Source organism: Zootoca vivipara, chromosome 4, assembly GCF_965207765.1.
Source record: "Zootoca vivipara chromosome 4, rZooViv2.hap1.1, whole genome shotgun sequence".
NCBI lineage: Eukaryota > Metazoa > Chordata > Lepidosauria > Squamata > Lacertidae > Zootoca > Zootoca vivipara.
Genome location: NC_142587.1, coordinates 98331562 through 98353228, shown reverse-complemented (window position 1 = coordinate 98353228; position 21667 = coordinate 98331562). Strand labels below are relative to the sequence as shown.

Sequence of the window (21667 nt, the reverse complement as noted above, 5' to 3'; positions counted from 1 at the left end):
AAACTCCCCGCCGGGCTTTCTTCCCGCCGTTGGCGCCGGTTTCCCAGAAGGCCGCGCGGTGGCAGCGGCGGCGGTGGCCGTTGCTAGGCAGCGGGAAGCGGGATCGGGGGCCTAGTCGGGAGGATGAAGCAGAGGAAGGCCAAGGCGGTTGGCCCGGCCCGGCCGGGGTCCGGCCGCAAGAAGAAAGGTGAGGAGGGGTCTCGGGGGTGTGGGGGACCCCGTAAAAGTAACGGGGCGCGGCGAGGTGTCATTAGCGACCTAGCTCGAATTGGTGGGTGAGGCGGGCAGGGAAGGAAACGGCAACCCCACGCCCGGGCTCACCACATACCTTAAATTTATTATTATTATTATTATTGTTATTGTTATTATTATCACTACACTTATATTTATACACCGACAAACTTTTTATAAAAGAATAGGGATGGTTTATTGAATATTTACAGATAAATTGCAAACACATAAAAACATTGGTAGGATTATTGTAATAACCTGCAGTTTTATATATTTAAAGTAGATAAATAAATGAGCAAATTGAATGAATTTGGATATGCAGAAGATAATAAAAAATAAATTTAAGGAACCGCAGAAAGAGGGGGAACTTTGAAATGCTAAAATGCTTGTAAAATTAATGAAATGTATAAATTTGAAAAGTATAATTAAAAACTTTTTTAAAAAGCATTGGTAGAATTAAAGCATAGGAACTTGGTTGGCTTCCTGGGTTGTTGTTGTTTTATTTTTTTGGACTTTAGTCCCTCTATTTTTATTTCTCCAGGCGCTTGTGTTCCTACAATTTCATAGTGTGTTTGTTCCTGTAAGTTCAGAAACCCTGCTGGCTCTTGCTTTTCACCTGTGTTTCATTGCAATATTATTTGCGTATGTTTTTGAATCTATATTGTAAAATGCCTTGGTGGCTCTTGTAAACAAAAGGCAGGAGGGAGAGATAGATAGATGAGATGCAAATGGAAAGAGGGCGTAATTCTGACAAAAGAGGAGTGGCAAATGAAATTGATAGAATATGTAGAAATGGTGAACCCAATGAGCAGATTAAGAGGTGAAAAGTACCATATACAGTATATGAAAAAAGATATGTAGAATATTGGGGGGGGGGACTACTGTAAACATGTTAACGGTATTAGAACAAGTTAAGCAGTATTAAAAACCTTTTGATATAAAATTGAAATAGAACGAATAGGAGAGAAAATTAAAAATGTAGAGGGGGTAGAAGTTAATACAATGAACCATGGGCCTGGGGGTGTGGGGAGAAGGGAAGTTGATGTTTTGTTGTGATTTGGATGTTATTGTGTTACTATGTAATAATTGAAAGATGATAAATAAAGTTTATTTTTTAAAAAAATAAATGAAATAGCCTGGGTTGGATAAATAGTAATGCTGTGGTCTACCTCTTCTCTACAGACGTCAGTGATATCTCCCCCTCTACAAGTTTGCCTCCTCTTGTAGAAGGACAACTGCGCTGCTTTCTGAAGCTGACCATTAGCAAAATCTTATGGGTGGTTGCCAAGCCACCTGCTTCCTTCCTTATCCGGGTGAGGTGGTGGGGAGAAACCTCGGACGGTACAGCCTTTGTTCCCCGGGATACCTCTCAGGCCGAGCCAAAAAACCTCAAAACTACGACCCGCTACCCAGTTCGGTGTGGACCAAAACAGTTTGTCTCCTATCTGACAGGTACAGCTACTTCTTTGAAGTCTGAGTGTGTGGTTTGTTAGTTCAGGGTTGGACATGCTGCTAAAGCACAAATGGAAGGCAGTGGATGTGTTTTGCCCCTTCAAGTCACGTTCCAGGGAGTCAGCTTAGAATGAGATGTAACAAACAGTGAAATTATTCTGCATTGCTGGCAGATAAGGTTCACTCTCATAATCGGTGGACAACTTCTGCTTTTTTCAGAGCCTTACAAACGTTGCTAGCTGATGGTCCCTCAGTTTGATGCCTGCATTAGAAGGATTTTATGTATTACTTTTGGTGGGAGGGAGACCCCTTCCCATTGCCCCTTTCACTTTCTCCCCATTTCAGTTACAGGTGGGTAGCCGTGTTGGTCTGAGTCGAAGCAAAATAAAAAAATTCCTTCAGTAGCACCTTAAAGACCAACTAATTTTATATTTTCGCATGCACACGAAAGCTCATACCAAAATATAAACTTAGTTGGTCTTTAAGGTGCTACTGAAGGAATTTTTTTATTTTGCTTCCCCATTTCAGGTCCTTCCATCACCCCTTGTTCCGGCCCAGCCTGGGCCACCTCCATACCAGTTTCTTATTTCCATCATGGTAATTATCCAGCCATGGCTAAGAGATGGAGGTGAGGAACTGGTTTTCACATATAGGGTAGCTTGAATAGCTCAGCCACTTGTTTCTGCATTTTGAAGTAAAAGCACACGTTGTGCTGTTTCTTCACGTTTTGTTTATTGAGCTTGTTTATTTTTGTTTGTTTTGCCTCCTACAGATATGGGTGCTCTTATCCTGGAAGTAATGGCCAAACCAGATCACCTTCCAATTGGCCGGGTGCAAATCAATGGGCTGGCACAGCTCTCTCCAAGTCACCCAATCAGCGGGTTTTTCACCATTGTCTCACCAACATCTGAGAAGATGGGAGAGCTGCAGGTAACTCTCAAACCTTTCCCTATTTAATGGTCATCCCCTCCCTATGTCGGCCATGTGCTCATGGAAAACACAAGATAAAGCTACTAATGAATTTAATAATAATAATAATAATAGTAATAATAGTAATAATAATAATAATATGTGGAGCTATTTAAAAACTCGCTTTCTAAATGCTAACTACTACTGCTGAGCCTTTTCAAACATTTTCTTTCAGGTATCGCTTGCTCTGGAACCGCTGTCTGAAACCTATGACAGCAGCAGCTCCATCCCAAACACAGACGTCAGCTTCAGTGCTGGTTTGTCAGTCCAGGGGACCAAAGAAACGGCTGACTCTAACCCGTTCCTTGCACCCTCGCAGCTTCACAGGCCGGCTAGCACGAATATTGTTGGAAGAGAGTCCGTTAGCAGTAGTAGGGCCACCACACCAAGGTGTTTTTCTCTTGGTTTATTTTTTGTTTTCCATTATGATCTCAATGAATGTTTTAAGATGAAGAGACAGATAAATACATTTGAGCTGCACATTTGTCAGGCTGGAGGCTTTTGTTTCTGTTGCGAAACCTTTTAATAGGCTTTTGTTGTTTCATCACCTGTTGTTTGCTGCCCTGGGCTCCCTTGGGATGGCAGGGATGGGGAACATGTGGCATGGGACCCTTAAAACTCCCACCAGCCCACTGGCACAGCCAAATATCGGGGATGATGGGAACTGGAGTTCAGCAACATCCAGAAGGCTTCATGGGGTCATATCAACTGCCATTTTTCTTATAAGCTCCATTCACTTTCCCATAGCACATATTCAAGGGAAAAGGAGGCATCCAAGGTCCTCTGGCTGTTCTGGGTGTGGTACCCCATCAGGTGGGTTGGGGAGCTGTCTCCAGGGCATCTTTGGCTCTCGCAGATTCCATTGCCTCTGAACCTAGAAAGGGCAGGCCCTCAAGAGACCCAGGAAAGGGTGCTGGCCACTTCGTTTTGGTTTCATTTGTAAGCGGAGAGCAGCTGGAGTTCATCTTAGAGGGAAAGAGAGGCCATATTGTCTTCAGTGGGTTCCTTGTCCTATAATCTCATATTGATGGGGAGCTGGCAACCCACTGGTCTGGGAAAAGCACTTTCCACTCAAGATTGCACACCTCCCTTGAATAACGGTATGGGAGAAGCATGGTCTAGGTTTTCCAGTGCTGGCAAGGAACCAACATGATTGTGTTCTGCATTCTCATGTATCTGGGTTGAACAGGACTATCAGCTGCTAGTAAGTCTTATGCCTGCTTAAAGTACTTTTTAAAAAATGCTAATGGGCTGAACTCTGGCTTCCATTAAGCACCCTGGGAGCTCAGTATTCCTCAGGAAAGCTTATTTTACCAGATCAGAAGCTGCATACATAGATGTTTGTTATGCATGTCAAAGCAGATTGCTGTCATTACCCGTAAGCATTTCAGGGTGGGCGGGCGTGCCAGTCTCTTCCCAGTTCATGTGAAGCCATGACTTGAACATCCTGGGTTGCAAAACGGCTCATGAGCCTGTCTCTGTGTCCCCCAGTGATGATGACCTCTGTCAGGTGATGCCGAAGGAGACTGCACACCTGAATGGAACTCAGGAGAGCATATTGCCAAATGTCTCAGTGCCCAAGTAACTCTGCAGGCCAGAATGTCCCCTAGCCCTTCACTCTGCAGTGCTCTGAAGGCAAGGGAGTGTTTTCTGTCCCCAGTATTCAGCTCTCCCTGTCAGTAATACTGGTACTTTATATGCATGCCCAGAACAGCATATGGGGCATTTTGGAAAACCATCCTTGAGTTAAATTTTGTGATGGTGCTTGTGTTTCGGAACAGGGGCAAGGACCACTTGTACTTTCAAGAGAACTCTGAGAACTTAAAAGAAGGGTTTTTTCGACCTCAGCACCACCGCCTCCAAGGGCGCAATGATTCTGTCAATGCAAATGATCCCAAGCAACAAGGGTTGTTTTCCGGTGGCTCTGATCTTGAGGCTCAAGTGAGGTTGGCTAAGGAAAGTCCCAAACCTGCCCATGTCCTTTCTTGCAACAACCCACCAACAAAAGATCTCCTTTCAGGTATGTATATAAACAGTTGGGTTTCATCTATGATGTTATCGTTTTAAAACATTCTGCCACGTTGCACTTTCTCCTATAGGAGTGGTCAAGTAATGGCTCGCCCATAAGCCAGTATGTACAGTTGTTGTTTACATTTTTAAATAATAATAATAATAATAATAATAATAATAATAATAAACATTTCAATTAAATTTTCCAATTTAAATATCTAATCCATTTTCAAATTATGCAAATATCAGATAAAAAAATTAATCGAAATCCTCTGCCAAATTATACAAATTTATCGACTTTCCATGCTTCAGACTCAGAAGGCCTAGTCCTCTTATAGTCACTGCAGTTCTTTTCAATATAGTCCAGATCTTATTCCATAATCTATTATTATCTTTCTTCTTTTTTCAAGTCACTGAGTTCTTCTGGCAAGCAAGTTTAATCAAACCATATATGATTCTGTGTGCATTTTTGCCATAATTCTCTTTTGTAAATTTGGCACTGTCTCCTCACACGCTGGTATCTTGCCAAGTCCATCCAGAAATCCTTTTCACAGCTGGCAGCCACGATCTTCAAATAAATCAGATCTTAAAGCCTCTGTGATGATTTTCTCCAAGCCGCTACTAGAAGCAGCCTTTTCAGGGGAGGTTTTACCAGGTCACAACCGTATACACACATCTAATGTCATTATTTATGGCTCCCTCCCCCTTTGACTATTGTTGTAGCCGGCTCTGTCTCCAAGATGGCAGAAGCTGTTTTTGTAACTGCGTCATATCTCAGAAATTTCTTGACAAGTTTCCAACTGCTAATGAGCTTGCTTCTCTCTGATGTCCATAAATTTAGGGAGTCTTTAGCCACATTCCAGGCAAGTCCCAAATTACAAACTTTAATTATTTATATTTTCAATCCACACAGTCTATATATTTAAAAAACTATATTATCTCAATAAATTTCCAACATTCCGATCTCGCTTGCTTTATAAATGCTGTATACGGCTCTTCTGGAGGGAGGTTTATTAAGTAAATAATAAAGCACAATTATAGAGTTCTAGCCTCCCCCCCTCCACCCCACTCTGTCACATACCATTTCTTGCCCTGGTGAAGAACATTCCTCAGTTATCTTTTGTATTCTTAGTGGCTGTGCTTTGCAGAATAAATCTATTTCCTTGTCTGAAGCATGTCCAAAACTCATATCCAATTTCTCTCTTAAGTCATGGAGCCCGGTTCGCTCGTAGAATCAGCGTCCAGGAGATCCAGACTCCCACAGGGATTTCCATCCAGTGCCCCCAGCCCCTCCTTCCTTGCGAAGTCGAAGCTGGTGGTGGGCACCTGCGGATGAGACTGTGTCTTCCCGTACCCCCCGGGAAGATTTCGGGAGGCTGCGTACTCCCATTACAGCCTCGTTAATTACCCCGTGGGGGCTGGAGAGATGTTATTGTCAGCCATCTTCTATGGCGCCCGGGTGGAAGTCTCAGTTGTTGTTTTAAGTTCATTGTTCACTCCTGTGCTCTTTCCCCCAGCCCTTTTGGATAAAGGGAACAGACTCCGAAACGCTATGGTAGTGTCTGCAATGACATCAAATCCCGATCCCGATATACAGCTTTATGAACTTCAGCCCATAAAGCAGGACGTCTCCAAACTAGTTGAAAAGTGAGTTTGGGAGAGTATGTGGGAATGTTTGTGTCGTAGATATAATGGCATCCAGGATGCTTACTAAAACCAGAATGTATCAAATCACTTTTTCAGAGTAGCTTGGGACCAACAATTCTATAGACACAGACAAAATAGTTATGGTTCTATCTCTGACATCTGCTGGATTAGGAATATGCAAGTTGCCAACCCTATATCAGAAAAAAAACCATGAAGTGTGTACTTTTACATCTCATTCCAGAGATATATGATCTAACTTTGTATGTGTGTGTGTATAGTGTGTATACTAAATTGATGGAATCAGTGGATTGGTCCATCAGTCTGTAATCATCTTTACTCATTCGGTACCCTATTTCCCGAATTCTTACTCAAATGAGTGAAAATGGAAGCCTGTTGAACTACAGAGGGGCTCAGATTGTTTTTAGTGTTTTTTTTTGCTGCAGAACCGAAACGTAGCAAAACACTACAATCCTATATATGTCTGAAGTCCAATGGGATTTATTACAGGTTAAATGTATATGGGACTGCAGCCTATAGCAGTAAAAATTGTTAAAATTCCTGGTGCCTAAATGATGCTAATGTTGGCACCAAGCAAACCTCATTGGTTTTGGTCCTTTTATCCTTGCTAATATCATACACCCCCCGCCCCTTTCCTAGTTCAGCCTTCCCCAACCTGGTGCCCTTCAGCTAAATTGGACTACAACTTCCATCATTCCTGGCCATTCACTATGACTTTAGGGGCTGATGGGAGTTGTAGTCCAAAGCATCCTGAGCGTACCGTGCCCGGGAAGTGCCTAGTTCATCTTTATTGGCATATTTTCTTACCCAGGAATCTTAAAAACCTGCACCCTGGCCTCATATCTGCCGTTGAAGAGCCTCTTCAGCCACTGCCTGATGGCTCAGAATTTGATTTAGATGCTGAAAACAGAGCAATCCAGCTCTTGCTGGGCAGGTAAGATGTGGAAATGTGTGGGGACTCCTCCAGCAGCAAGGGTCATCCTGACTACAATAGATTCCGTCTAACACAGCTAGAGACTCAGTCACATTTGTGTTCTGCACATCACCTAGCAGAGTGGTGCTGGATAAAAATCAAAAAGCTAGGACAGTGGTGAATTCAACGTTACTGTGTGCATGCGCATGCCTGTGTACGCAGCTAGATGATACGCATATTTCCTTTATTTCCTTTCTTTTCCCACAGTTCTGGTTCTTCCCCTCTGCGCTTTTTGGATGGTACAGGCTCCCCCCTGGAATGTATCTCTCCTGGGAGTGAGGTGTACGACAGTGAGCTGAACGACCCCCACTATGACCAGAGCCTGCTGGAAAACCTGTTCTACACGGCTCGAGTAAGCGCCAGAGGCGTGTAGGTGGTTTGGGCATGTTATTGTGACTAAGCTTTCCATGAGCCAAGCCAGGATTACCACAGTCAGCTTACTGGCTAGAAAACATTATTTGTACATACTCTCTTATCCTGTGTTTGAAGGAAGGGGCATTTTGCTCAGTGGTAAAACCCAGGCTTTGCCTGTGCAAGATTCTAGATTCAAACCTCTGTCATCTCTAGTTAAAAGAGTCTCAACAGGGGCCGTGAAATACTTTTCTGCCTGAGATACTAGAAGGCTGTGGTCAGTCAGTACTGGGCTAGAATGAACCAGGCAACAATTCTGCAAATCAAAGTCTGCTTTGCTTATGTCAGCATTCCCTAACCTGGCACCCACCAGGTGTTTTAGACTACAACTCCCAGCAGCCGTAGGTATTGGAAGTAGGGTTGCCAGACTCAATAGAGGACAGGACCTCTGTGCCTTTAATTGCCCTGCTCTCTTTTGAGTCTGGAAACCTTAAAGAGAAACCAGCAGACCCTTTGTTTAATTTCCAAGCAAAGGGTCTGCTGGTTTCTCTTTGGAAGTTATAGTCTAAACCAGTGTTTCCCAACCTTGGGTCCCCAGCTGTTTTTGGACTACAACTCCCATCATCCCTAGCTAGCAAAACCAGTGGTCAGGGACGATGGGAATTGTAGTATGAAAACAGCTGGAGACCCAAGGTTGAGAAACACTGGTCTAAACATTTGGGGGGGGGGCAACAGATTGGGGAAGGCTGGCTTATGGTCTTCCTCTCTTCCTCTCCTTTCATTCTGTATTACCCTCTCTTGTGCTGGGCATCGTCCAAAAGACGAGAGCTGCAGAAAGACAAAAATGTTTGTTTTAGGTGTGCAAAAGACTTAAGTGAAGTTTAAAACACTAGCCCTATCCTAGGTCAATCAGATTTATGTGGTGTCCCCCCTCCCCAGAAGATTAGCACAGCTCGTCCACAGAGTGTTCTCCTGAGAAAATAATGTTGGGTACTCACCGTGAAGATTCTTTTAGTGTGAGGCATCTGTATCACACCCTTGGCAGCTAGAGGCATCCCACATAAAAAAAAGCATTCATGTCGGAACGCATCAGATATGTCACACCTCTCATTTGTGCTGGGTCTTGCTGGAGGAGTGGATGAAGGCCGGAGATTCTGCCTCTGCCCCTTTCATTAACACTTTTCCAGGTGCTCCTCATATCTCTCTGTGTAGCTTGGCCACAAAATAGAATCATAGAGTTGGAAGAGACCACAAGGGCCACCCAGTCCAACCCCCTGCCAAGCAGGAAACACCATCAAAGCATTCCTGACAGATGGCTGTCAAGCCTCTGCTTAAAGACCAATTAGACCAATTAGAATTTGAGGAGAGATTAAAAAACTTGCCGTGTTTGGAAAAGGTTACCATCTTTAAAAAAAAAACAATTCTATGGTTCCTTTTATTAATCCAGCAACGTGCCTACTAAAACAGATCATGTATTTCAGCAACGGAGTTTGAATTTTATAATTACATTCTTTTTTTATTAACCATAAATATTTTTTATCTAATTTCCATTTTTGATAATACTGTAACACTGTATCACCTTTTCCAAAGTTTTAGCTCTGCCGAGCTTTTGACTTCCCTTCGTTCCATCACCTGGTTTTTATAAAAGGTTACTGTCACAGGGGTGTTGATGGGCTACTTCAGAGTAACGACGCCACACCGCTCTGCATTTTATCTTTTATTTGGTGCTGCGTATTTACAGTGCTAAGGGCAGTGCTATTTACAGAGACACATCTTAACCGCTTGAGTCAGAACCTCCGAATGGCGCTTGGCGCGTCTTTCTCCAACATAACAACTTGGGGAGACCCAGCCTCTTCCCCCGACGCTTCCTGCGCAATTCCGGAGTTGGGGGGATCGGTCTACCCCCCTTACTTTCCCCTTCCTGTCCCACCTGGGACGATGGCTCCGCTACCTTGCCTGAGCCTCGGACACCACTTCCTGCTTCCCCACTTGAGTCGGAACTCTCCCTGCTTTCCCCCGTGCTCGGGGATGGGCTGGACCTCAAGATGGGAGGGGCTTCGCGATATCCCTTGTCCCTCACAGTTACCATCTTTAATCTCGATATAAGGAGACCCTCCTTTTGGTAATTGAATCGTTAATTCCTGAGTGTTCTGTGACAGTTAAACGTTTTTTGCTTTTCTCAATCTTTTTTCCTTAGAAGTCCGACAGCAGCTTAAGTGACTTCCTCAGTGACGAGGAAGATGCTGTTGCTTCCGGAAAACTAAACAAGTCGCAGAACGGCAAGTGTAGGAGATCAAAAAAGGCTTCAGAGTCTAGCCCCTTGGGTCAGAAAGGGAGGACTCGAGAGACAAAACCCAGGTAAACCAGTTGCTGTGGTCTCCATTACACAGACATGAATTAAGCAGCTCAGAACTGTAATACCTTAAGGGCCGCTTCTCTCCATATGAGCCGACAAAGACTCTGTGATCACCATCCGAGGCCCTTCTTTGTGTGCCCCCTCCAAGGAAGGTCTGAAGAGCGGCAGCGCGAGAACAGGCCTTTTCTGCAGTGGCTCCCCATTTGTGAAATGCTTCGCCAGGGAGGCTTGCCTGGCACCATTGTTATACATCTTTAAGCACCAGGCAAAAACTTTGCTTTACAACCAGGCCATGGGCCTTTTAACCATCTGTGGCCTTTTTGAAGTGGGTGGGATGTTTTAAATGTATTTCTTTTTCCTTGTGGTTTTAATGCGCCTATGGGGTGGGGTAGAGGTTTCCAATCTTTTTGAGTCCACAGCTCATAGCTGCCAAGTACCCTGTATTCCCCGGGAAACCCCCGTTTTTCCTTACCATTTCCCGGCGGCCTCCCGTTTGATCTCCTCTCCCGTAAATCTCCCTTAAATCCGCTCCTGCCGGCAGCCATTTTTCTGGTGCCGGTTTGCCCATCTATGGGCACCAGAAAATGGCCGCCGCTGGCGCCGGAAATAGCTTCTACACATGCCCGATAGCCATCTTAGGGATGTCCACATGGCAGCGGCCATCTTGGAAGTGGCCGCACGGCCACCCCTAAGATGGCCGCCGCCATGCGGCTACCCCCAAGATGGGCCCCCGGACAACTTCCGGTGCCGCTGCTGCTGCTGATCCCGTATTTTTCTGCGGGAGACTTGGCAGGTATGCCACAGCTCCTTTGACCAACTGCATTCTTTCTGCGGCACCCCTGTGGAGCTCAGGAGCTCAGTTATGCCCCACCTGCCTGCCTGCAGAGCTGGCAGCCTCTCACCCCTTTTCAAACAACCTCCCTTGTGGAGTGTTCCCTCAGCTTCCTCTCCTCTCCCCTCTCCCACTCCCCGCCCCAAAGAGAGGTGCCTCCTCACACTGCCCCACAGGGGCCTGGGACTTGTCAGCCTGTTCCCAACAGCAAGGGCTGGCAGACTGACTGGCTGGGCTCCCTCACCCTCTTGCTTGCTTGCTGTGAGGTCTCCTCAGATCCTGTCAGCCAGCACACCCTGACCAGCGCCAGAGGCACCATTCGCTTGAAGCCAGGGCTGTTGCTGCAACAAACAGCCGTGCAAGCCTTTGGGAGACAGAGATGTGAGAGAGGGCATCCGCGGAGGGAGGGAAGGAAAGCGGGACAAAGGCCAGGGTTGTATGCTGTACCCCTGACCATCATTCAAGGCACCCCAGGTGCCACGGCACACTGGTTGAAAACTACTGGGGTGGAAAATTGTCCGCCTCCTTGGTTGGTTTTAAGTCCCTTTGGGTTGCCCTGGGCAAGAAAAATCACTAACAAATTTAATAAATAATAATAATAATGACATCACAACTCCTGATTTCCTCGGAACATCAATTCAGTTCAGGTGTTTTTCCCTGCACAGAATTGGTGCATTTGTATCAAATGTGTGAGTATACAAATTCATGGAGGATCAGACTATTAGTGGCTGCTCACAACAATGGCTAGGTACTATCTCCACTGTTGGAGACAGTACACAATTGAATGCCAGTTGCTGGAAATCACAGCCTCATAGGGTGCTATTGCACTCGGGTACTGCTTGCATGCCTCTTGTGAGTTGGCCACTTTGAAAACAGAGTGCTGGGCTAGTTAGGTGCCACTGGCCTGATCCAGCAGGCTCCTTTTATGTTCTTATGTGCAAGAGATGTAATAGAACAACTCCTTGGAGCACCTTTCTCTTTCCTTTTTATGAGGAAGGTTATCTTAGCCTGCTCGTTTGCGTTCCTCTTCTCAGCCATTCTCCTGCTGGGCCGCTTCCTCTTCATGAGGCTTCCATGGAATCCACAGAGGAAACACGAGCTGTCAATTTGAATCTGGACAGACTGGCAGTGCTGGGCCGGGTCCGATTAGCTAGAGCAGTCGTGGAGAGCCTAAAGGTGCCCCCTGAAAACATCACTCCAGGCAAAAAACGATCAACCGGAAAGCCGCCCAGGCCAGCGTTGGCCAAAAAGAGGTAATAATTCTTCCTTCTCACTTAGGGGTGAGGCATTTAAGCTCATCGCCTTGCTCCAATCTCAGCAGGAATCATTAGAATCGTTCATGTTATCACAAGAGCAAAGATTTGGGGATGATGTAAAATCCCTGTTGATACCAAGTCAAATCCGTTGGCCCATTTAGTTCTGTGCTGCCTCCACTAACTGGCAAATGGCTCTCCAAGATTTCAGATAGCGCGTTTCCCTGTATTTCCTGGGGATCCCAGGGGTTGAATCCAGGACTTCCTGCGTGCAAAGCTGGCACTCTCCCGCTGAGCTTGAGCTCAGTGGCTTGTGTTGATTCCCTTTCCACTTTGGCCAATTATATTTAAAGCAGTTGATTGATTCACCCAATGCGCTTTCTGTTTCTCCCATTCACAGGACATTCTTTGTCGAGTTTCACTTTCCAGTGGGAGCTTCAAAGATTGGAGCAGGGCAGGCTGCCATAACTACAGAAATAGTTCGGATAGCATCAAGTAAAATCTCAGGGGAAGGTAAGCCTTGCCTGGAGGAAAGGGGCCTTTTCTCCCATGGATGGGGCAGCTGATTGCATAGTGCCGTGCCCAACACCACTTTCTGGCCCTGTCCCATAGTCTGTCCTTTTAGGTGTTGCATCCATTTTGTCCTATGCCACACTGCACCTGGCACTTCCTCAAAATTCCAAATGTGCCCATTGACCCCAAAAGGCTGGCAGCCCCTGCTATAGGTGGAGAAAGGTGGTGGGAATTGATCTTTCTGATAAGGAAAAGCAAGCTGATCAGCTCCCCCCCCAAAAAAAACACACAACAACAACAACAACCAGAGGCAAAGGACTTTATAAGATAACTAGAAAATGAAGAGTGGCAGTCTAGTTAACTGGAATAGGATTTAGTTACTAGTAAAGAAAGGGGCCCCCTTCATGGATCACTGCCTTGTCGTGCGAAGGGGCTTGAATAACTCCAAGGAGCTATGCCGTGCAGGGCCACCCAAGACGGACAGGTCACAGCCGAGAGTTTAGACTAAATGTGATACCTGGAGAAGGAACTGGCAAACCACTCCAGTATTTTGCCAAGAAAACTCCATGGACATAAAAAAGGAGAAGCTTTGAGAAGAAAGTGAGAGTTTCCAAGGCATGCTCTGGTTCATGGGGGTCACAGGGAGTCGAACACGACTAAGATGACTAAACAAAAAAGGGGGGGGAGTGAAAGAACCTTTAGATAGTTAAGAAAAAAATATTTATTAATAAGGTTAATAAAAATGGATTTTAAATGCTGGGAGACAGCCTCATAGACTTCCTTTGGAGTATATATGTATAGGATCACACTGTAAATGCAAAAAGCCTAAATATTCTGCCAGAGGCAGTTAAATAGTTCTGTTCTTCTTTGTGCCTTTTCCCTCACAAGCCTCTGGAGACCTTTCTTCTGCCATATCCTTGAAATTTTGACTGAACATCTTTTTCTTCCCTCTTCCACCCCATCGGGCATCCAATCCCTGTCAATTTACCTTTCCAGTGGTGAAGTTTCAACAGCGGTACGTGTTCCCCGTTCACTTCAGTGGCGCAATGATAACCCACTGGTGGAACTCGGACCTTGAGTTTAACATCTACTCAAAACAAGGCACACAAAGAAAGGTATTCATTATTGTTTTTCTGGATGAAGCAGATTATCTAGACCCATTTCAACCTATCTTTAAGCCCTGCTTATGGGACTGCTGCATATTAAGATCTGCAGCTAAGGCTTCACTTTGTCCCACCAATGTTGGATGTCTGTGTGGCAGGAACCAACAAGGTGACCTTTTCACGAGCTCCACTGAGACTTTGCAACCCCTCCTTTGAGAGGTATAGCTTGGCATTCCACTGGTGGAGGAGGCCAAAAATGCTGCTGCTTCAGTTGGCTTTCAGCCTATTAATTGGGTTTAAATGGATATTTTAAACCATGTCTGCTTATAGTCAGAACCAGTCTGACACCGGTGTTACCCTCCCCTAAGGTTTTATCCTACAGATATTTAAATGAGGTTCCACTTGTAGATTCCTAATTTTAAAATTGAATTTTAACATTGTATTTAATCTGTATTTTAATTGAATTGTTTCTTTTATGCTTGTTTTTGATATTTTTGTTGTTAGCCGCCCTGAGCCTGGTCTTGACTGGGAAGGGCGGGGTATAAATAAAGTTGTTGTTGTTGTTGTTATATATACCCTTTTTAGACCTGTTTAACTTGTGTGTAATTTCTGATAAATTTTTAAATAAGTTTTGTTTCGTAATTTAATTTTTTTGTTTTACTGTTAGCCACTTAGAGCACTATTTTGTCAGAAAGTCAGGATTTTAATGTTCTTAATGCTGTATTGGCCTGAATATAAGCCTCACTTTCCCCCCAAATTGAGACCGTGAAAAGTGCGGTTTATATTTGCGACCTTACAGTATGCAGCCAGGAGCGCTGGGAAAACAGCACTAGGAGTGTGGCAAAGTGGCGCCCGCCTCGTGCATAGTCCCCCAAACTCTCCCCCAAGGCTGGTAAGCAAGATAGCAAGGAAGGGGAAAGGCCGCCGGCAACACAGCACAGCTCCCCCCTGCCCCCAAGTATGCAGCCAGGAGTAGCGAGGAATGGAGCAGCTTATATTCGGGTATTTTTTCTTTTTCCCCCCTCCAATTTTAGATGTCTGGCTTATATTTAGGTGCGGCTTATATTCGGGCCAATACGGGACATATTTTTTCTTATTGATTACTTTTCCTTGAAGACCTTAGCAGAACCCCCAGCCCCCAAACCCTACCAGAGGCTTTACGACCATGAGCACAATACAGTATAGATCAGGGGTCACCAAACTAAGGCCCGGAGGGCTGGATGCGGCCCAATCGCCTTCTAAATCCGGCCCGCGCACGGTCCGGGAATCGGCGTGTTTTTACATCAGTTGAATGTGTCCTTTTATTTTAAATGCATCTCTGGGTTATTTGTGGGGCATAGGAATTCGTTCATTTTTCTCCTTCAAAATATAGTCCGGCCCCCCACAAGGCCTGAGGGACCGTGGACCGGCCCCCTGCTAAAAAGGTTTGCTGACCCCTGGTATAGATTGAAAAGTGAAATGCACAATATTAACCCCTCCTTCCCCATTGTGTTCTCCTGTCTTCAGCCACTGTTGATAGGCTCAGCCGTTTTCCCGCTGCGAGACATAATTCAGTCTGAGCAGCTAACCGTCAGCCGTGAACTGCCTGTGAAAGAAGACGGAGGTCCAGCCCAGCTGGGGCCTTTAAAGGTATACATAACCTGCTTCTATACCGTTCTACACACAGGTAGCTTGTCTTAAGGCAACACTTAGGTCTCATACGCTCTCATTCCTAAAATTTGCCAACATCGTTGAACTATTTGGAACTGGTATTGTTGTTGTTGGGTGTTAATGGCATATCAGGATATATTCTATGCCAAGGATTTGCCTTGGCTTTGGCGCTTTAGTTAGCACTGGGTGAGCCCTTGCCCTGTAGCCTTTGGGAATTGGTTATTTTTTTACTGCGAAATCTTATCGGTAGCTTCCTTTTCTCTGCTCCTCTCAGTTTCATGACGAATACAGTGGTACCTCTGGTTGCGGACGGGATCCATTCTGGAGGTCCGGTCGGATCCCGAGGTTTCTACAACCTGAGGACCGCTTCTGCGCATGGCGAAACCCAGTAAAATACTTTGGGTTTGCCGCGTGCGCATCCTGAAGTTTACGTAACCAGAGGGAGGAGGTATGGAGGTACGCCTGTACGGCCTGAATCTGTGAGGGCGTGAATCGCCCACAGATTTGTTGCCAAAGGAGACTAAAGAATCGGCTTGTGTCATTGCCTCTTGCTTTGGCCATGGAATTTTTTTCTGGGAGGCTGCTTTCCACGTTGGAGCTCATTCAGGTCAGGTGTCAGGTTTACAGCAGGGAAGAGAGGGACCCCAGCTCATTCCGAAACAAAGGCCTTCTATATCTAGAGTAAAACAGTCACCCAATGGTGGGAATGTGTATTGAGTAGCTGTGCTGGGTGCTGTGCAGTTTTTTAGGGCCGCCGCCATTCCTGACCCTTTGCTTTCCAGGCCTGTTGAAGATGATCTTTGTTCTTTTTCTTATTTACAACTGTGAGGTCTGTTGCCTGCTAATCATGCAGATGGGGTTGGAGATGAAAGTGGGGATCGGATGGATGTCACCAAGGTGCTGGCGGTTCTCTAGGGCAGTGGGAAACAGAATGATTCCCTTGGGGGCAAGCAGATTGGGGGGTTGTTTCTCAGAATGTCTGCTGCAGAAGCTTTCCCTATTGCAGAGGATTCTGTGCCATCTGTCAAGGTCCGCACTGGCAAGGGCTGCCTGGACTCTCCCTGTACCTCTTCAAAGTGGATGGTGGAACCCAGAACAAACTCTCATTTGGCTGCACAAGGGAATGGAAGATGGGTAGGAATGGTCACAGTGTCTTTCAAGGAAGCTTGTCTCTGCTGTTACTGATTGTCTGGGTGGCCAGTGGGGAGGGGTGTCACCACACCCCAGTCCTCCCATCAGCAGTGTTGCAATGCTTACTAAGAAGGGCAAGGTGTCAGGTAGGTCAGTGCAGTGCAAGCGCGGTCGCAAGAAGGACAGATTAGCTCTGCTGCTGCACATTTGCACTGTGCCAGCCTCCCCACTGCTTTGACCCTCTCCCTCCCGGGAAGTGCAATGTTGGCACCGACTGGTTCCCCTTCCTGTTGGCACTAGTTCCCCTTCCTGTTGTGCACGCACACACACACACACAAACACACACACTGATTTTGCTATTGAGGAAGAAGCCCTACAAAGCTTCCAAGGGACATCATGGTTCACAGAAACAGAGTTTGAAAAGCACAGCTGCAGAAGGTTGTGCTCTCAACAGACAGCAGGTAACGTGTTATTTCTAACTTTCTTGTGGCAGGTATCATTGGAACTTGCAGCTGATAATAAAGATTTCTCCAGCACTAGTGCCAAGGCAGCGAATGGGGCGCCACAAGCTCCAGTTCATGCCATCAGGAGTCCCGGAGTCAAGTTTCAAGAAGTTGGCAGGAGCACCACTCCTGCTGGAAGCCCCCCAGTCTTGAAGCAAAGTAATTGCCAGCTCCCAAAGAGGAACCAAGAGTCTTCACCTGCAGTATCAGAAAGGGCCAATGTTGGCGTGAGTCAGCTACCAGTCCCCATGCCCGTCTCCCGTAACCTCCTGAACCAGCTGTGTGCATCAGAAGAAGAAGGTTTGCTATTGCACGTACTCTTGATGGTCCCAGAAGGGGAGGTCTTTGTTCCCAAAGATGCTGTATTTCATGGCTCTTGTAACGTGTATCTAAACTGCAAGCTCTTCAGCACAGAAGAAGCCACAAGGTCTTCGGTGATATGGGGGACCACACAACCTATCTTCCAGTTTTCTCAGGCAAGCTTCAGTTTTTTCATGTACGCAGTAATCCTGGTAACATTAGTGCCTCCTTAGTGTTTAACGTCAATTCCTTAAACATGTGAGGTCAGAGAACAAAATACAGGCCCAAACCTTTGTATTATGTGCCCACTGCTTTACAGCAAGAGGGCCAGTTTATGTATTCTAAGGTGTTAGGTAGTTGTCAGACTGGCCAGGAGGCAGAATGTGTTTTGCTGCCCTTCATAGTTGGCTTGGCCCCATAATTAAAGTCCCCCGGTGCATAGCAGCAAAGAACATCTCAGTCATGAGTTCTGGGCACCAGAGGTTAAGAAAGATATTGAGAAGCTGAAATGTGTGCAGAGGAAGGCAGCCAGGATGATAAAGTGTCTGGAAAACAAATCTTATGAGGATGTTGGGGATGTTTAGCCTGGAGAAGAAAAGACTGGGGGGGGGGGTATGAAGGGCTGTCATTTGGAAGATGGAGCAAGCTTGTTCAGTTAAGATTAGAATTACAAGAAATGAGATCCTGACATTAGGAAGAACTTTCTGACAGCAAGAGCTGTTTGAAAGTGGATGAGTCTCTTGCGGAAGGCGGTGGACTCCCCTTCCTTTGAGCTTCTCAAGCAGAGGTTGGATGGCCATCTCTCGAGGATTCTCCAGCTGCGATTTCTGCATTGCAGGGGTTGGACTGTGAGCATCGGGTTCCCTGCCCACTTTCATCTTTTATGGGGCAGCCCAGAACATCACTAAACAAAACTAACTTTTTAAACTCGCTTTCTTTTCCTCGCAATCAAAACTTATCAGCAAACATTTTACCTGCAACTTAATCAAACCTGGGTAAGCTTGCAAGGGGACTTAATTTTTTTTAAAAAAATATTTCTATATTTGCAAAGGCTGAAATGAAGGGCTGTGTGTGTGTGTGTGGGCCTCCGTCTCTGATCAAAGAGTCTGATCAAATCTCTAGGTAACTCCTATTTCACTGACATCAAAACATCTGGAGAGGCTGAAGAACAATGTGATGGTCATAGAAGCCTGGAACAAGGTGTGCATTCCAGGAGGAGACGCCCTGCTAGGACTGGTGAAGCTTCCACTGCATCAGTTCTACGTTTCATTCAAGTAAAAACTCATTCTTCATTTTTAAAAATTTTTTTATTTTACTGTGTTGCGGCATATTTACTCAATTTTCTCCTTTCAGTGCTCAAGGAACACTGATAATGCCCCACCACCACCACCAAGTAAGATTAGAAAACAAAAAAAATGACTTCCAGGCAGTCATTTTTAATTTCCATCCCTATCTTGGTGGCTCAAACTTGAGCTACATATGATATATTGGTGTGAGTTCATCCTGAAGTAAGCTAAGGGGCAATATACTGCCCCAAACATCCACCACCCAGTTTGATACGATAATCTTTATTGTCATTGTCCAATGCAGAACAACAAAATTGAACATCTACATCAAACTTACAACAACCATCAGCCTACTATCCAAAAAATAAATATGTGACTCGCTACCCATCCCTCCTATACATAAATAACCCCCTAAAAACTCTAATGCCCCTCCTGATTTACCCCTAAAACTCTGATGCCCCATAACTAAATACAGACCCTCCCTCACAGACTTCCTTTCGCTGCATTCACAACCAAAATCGCTATTGGATAGAAGCTATTTCTCAGGCAGCTAGTCCTGGTCTTTATGACCCTACACCTCCTTCCAGAAGGCAGAAGCTGAAAGAGATCATTTCCAGGGTGCACACTATCCAGCACAATATCTGTAGCTTTCTTAATAGCACCTGGAGGCATATATTTGATCCAAAGTGGGAAGAGCGCACCCGGTTATCCTCTCTGCAGTCTTTACGACCCTGGACAGCGCTGTTCTTTCCCCAACCGTGCAAATCCCAAGCCACACACAGAGACCATAGGTTAATACACTTTCTACAGTACAGTGGTAAAATGCCCTCAACAGGTCCTTTGAAAGATTGTTTTTCCGGAGGATTCATTTGTTTCTTTCATTTCTTATATATATATATAATCTAAACAAAAACAGAAAGAGAAAAGGGTCTTCTCTCAAAACTAGTTGTTAACCCTTGTCTCACACAGAAAGCCATGGACCCCCTTGGCCCTCACTGGGAGCTTTCCTTTCTTCTCCCATTCTCTCACCCTGGAAGGCCTTCCCTTCCCTGCCTCTCACTCACAGGGTCCTGCCACCTGCCACCTTGATGCGCATGTAATCCTTGGACTCCCGTTTCTTGCATATCTCACCCACCTTTCACCTTGAGGTTCCAGGGTGTGAGACACATAAACTGAAAACACAATCGCAGAAAGATTGAGTGGGAATTTGAGCCAAGGTTTCTCCTGTCTATCCAGGCAGGGGATGGGGGGCTGAGAGAGTCTGGGGCTCAAATGTGACCCTGCATTCCTCCTAGCCCCTTGGCACACACTCAGGAAGGCCATTGCTCCATGCCCTCCTCAAGTGCTTTCTTGACTGGCTTGGCTGCCCTTGAACTGTCATTCCATTTGCTTTGACAAATGATGGAGAGAATTTCAGCAGTGAGTAAAATTCCTCTGGCTGGAATGTGCCCTACCATACAAAAACAAGTCACAACTTCCTCCACCCACTTTTGCCTCTCGTCTCTCCTGTATGACATGCAGCCACCCTGGAAAGGTTGCCCATGGGAAAATACAACCCTAAAGCTGCAAAAGGTCCCCCTGCCCCCCCCCGGACTTATGCTCCCCCCCAGGTATCCAGCAGAATTCAGATGAGTGATGAGGCCTTGAAGGCTCACAGATCAGAGTAAGTATGTAGGTTGCTTAAGCAGATTGTCTAGGAACTGCAGCATGAACTACAGAATATAATCTCACCTGTCAAATTCATAGAAGCCCAGCTTTCCTGCATTTTAAAATGCCTAGCCTCCATGAAAACGTTGGGAAATTGGACTCTTCTGTATGTTTTAGTTAGTTAATTCACCACTTCATGCATCAACAGGAATCGCTACGTGGTTTACATAGCATGACTGTCTCCTCCCTCCCTTCCCAGGGACCCCAAGATTTCCAGCCTGCTGCTTCAGGCTCAGTATCCGGTGCTGGCTGTAGATGGCTCCATGCCCGTGGTTGACGTCTTCACCGGCAGCAAAAAGGGGAGCCTGAAGGTCATTCTGGCCATGGGCTCTGCGGAGCAGATCGCGGCCCTGCAGAGGCTCAAGAACGAGGAAGGAATGGCACCTCCTGTGGCAATGCGCCCTCCACATTCTCTGGACTCCCTTGCCATGCCTCTTCCAAAGGTATTTCCATCAAATGTATCCTTGTGTTTGCTGAGGCTGCCCAAAAACTAGCACTTTTTTCGCCTAGGGCACGCATAGGCAAACTCAGCCCTCCAAATGTTTTGGGACTACAACTCCCATCATCCCTGACCACTGGCGCTGTTAGCTAGGGATGATGGGAGTTGTAATTCCAAAACATCTGGAGGGCCGAGTTTGCCTATGCCTGGCCTAGAGACCCACCAGAGACCGCACCTGGCTGGGTCTCCAAGAGCTTTGTGCTTGGGGTGGTGATGATGGGGAAGGAGTGTAGAACATTTAAAGTGTGTGTGTCTGTGTTGTGTTTATACGTCATTTACGGTCTTACAGGTGTGGCAAAACTGCAGTATACCTGTGAGATCACTATACCCAACCACTTCAGTTTGCAGAACTGGCGCTGTTGCAAGTGCCACACAAAACCACTCCGCATTCTCTGGAACTATTTGCCTCTGGACATAAGTCAGGTGCCTGCCTATCTTTGGCACGTTGTGAAAACCTTTTTGTTCAGACAATCCTACCCAGGTGTTTAGAAAACCAAAGTGAGCTTTAATGGTTTGAAATATTGTTGTTTGTTCTTTTCATTACCTTCTTTTCGTAAGCCGCTTTGAGGTTTTGTTTTGCTTTCAGAGTCAGCTGGTGTATAATTTTTATGAAATAATTAATGATGGTGGGTTATTACCCCAACCCTAAGCAGCAAGTTGCCATCTGATTGGATTTTATTCTGATCCAGATCTGATTTTAGGATGTATTTTAATTGATTGCCTTATTTTATGTTAATGTGTTATACATTTGATGTTAGCCGCTCTGAGCCCGGTTTTGGCCGGGAAGGGCGGGGTATAAATTATTATTATTGTTGTTGTTATTATTACCTGCCCAGAACATGCTGAGGCTGGGTGTTTGTTCACTGGAGACGGGGTTTCTCTC

The 21667-nt window shown here is 45.8% G+C and overlaps 1 protein-coding gene across 3 annotated transcripts in view; it reads left to right on the top strand.

The window, feature by feature from the left end:
- The first annotated feature begins 33 nt into the window (after positions 1-33).
- Positions 34-21667, top strand: part of C2CD3 (C2 domain containing 3 centriole elongation regulator) — a 53989-nt gene continuing 32355 nt past the window's right edge. For 2 of the 3 annotated variants that reach the window (XM_035115747.3, XM_060274028.2), the window contains exons 1-16: positions 34-187; positions 1414-1683; positions 2456-2613; positions 2828-3042; positions 4434-4672; positions 6180-6309; positions 7139-7261; positions 7508-7652; positions 9849-10009; positions 11874-12092; positions 12493-12605; positions 13602-13720; positions 15215-15337; positions 16983-17468; positions 18415-18566; positions 20485-20728. In XM_035115747.3, the coding sequence (XP_034971638.3) occupies positions 124-187; positions 1414-1683; positions 2456-2613; positions 2828-3042; positions 4434-4672; positions 6180-6309; positions 7139-7261; positions 7508-7652; positions 9849-10009; positions 11874-12092; positions 12493-12605; positions 13602-13720; positions 15215-15337; positions 16983-17468; positions 18415-18566; positions 20485-20728 (2961 nt within the window). In that variant the 5' untranslated portion in view covers positions 34-123. The remainder of the gene's footprint in view (positions 188-1413; positions 1684-2455; positions 2614-2827; positions 3043-4433; positions 4673-6179; positions 6310-7138; positions 7262-7507; positions 7653-9848; positions 10010-11873; positions 12093-12492; positions 12606-13601; positions 13721-15214; positions 15338-16982; positions 17469-18414; positions 18567-20484; positions 20729-21667) is intronic. The other variant, XM_060274029.2, reaches the window with a different exon arrangement.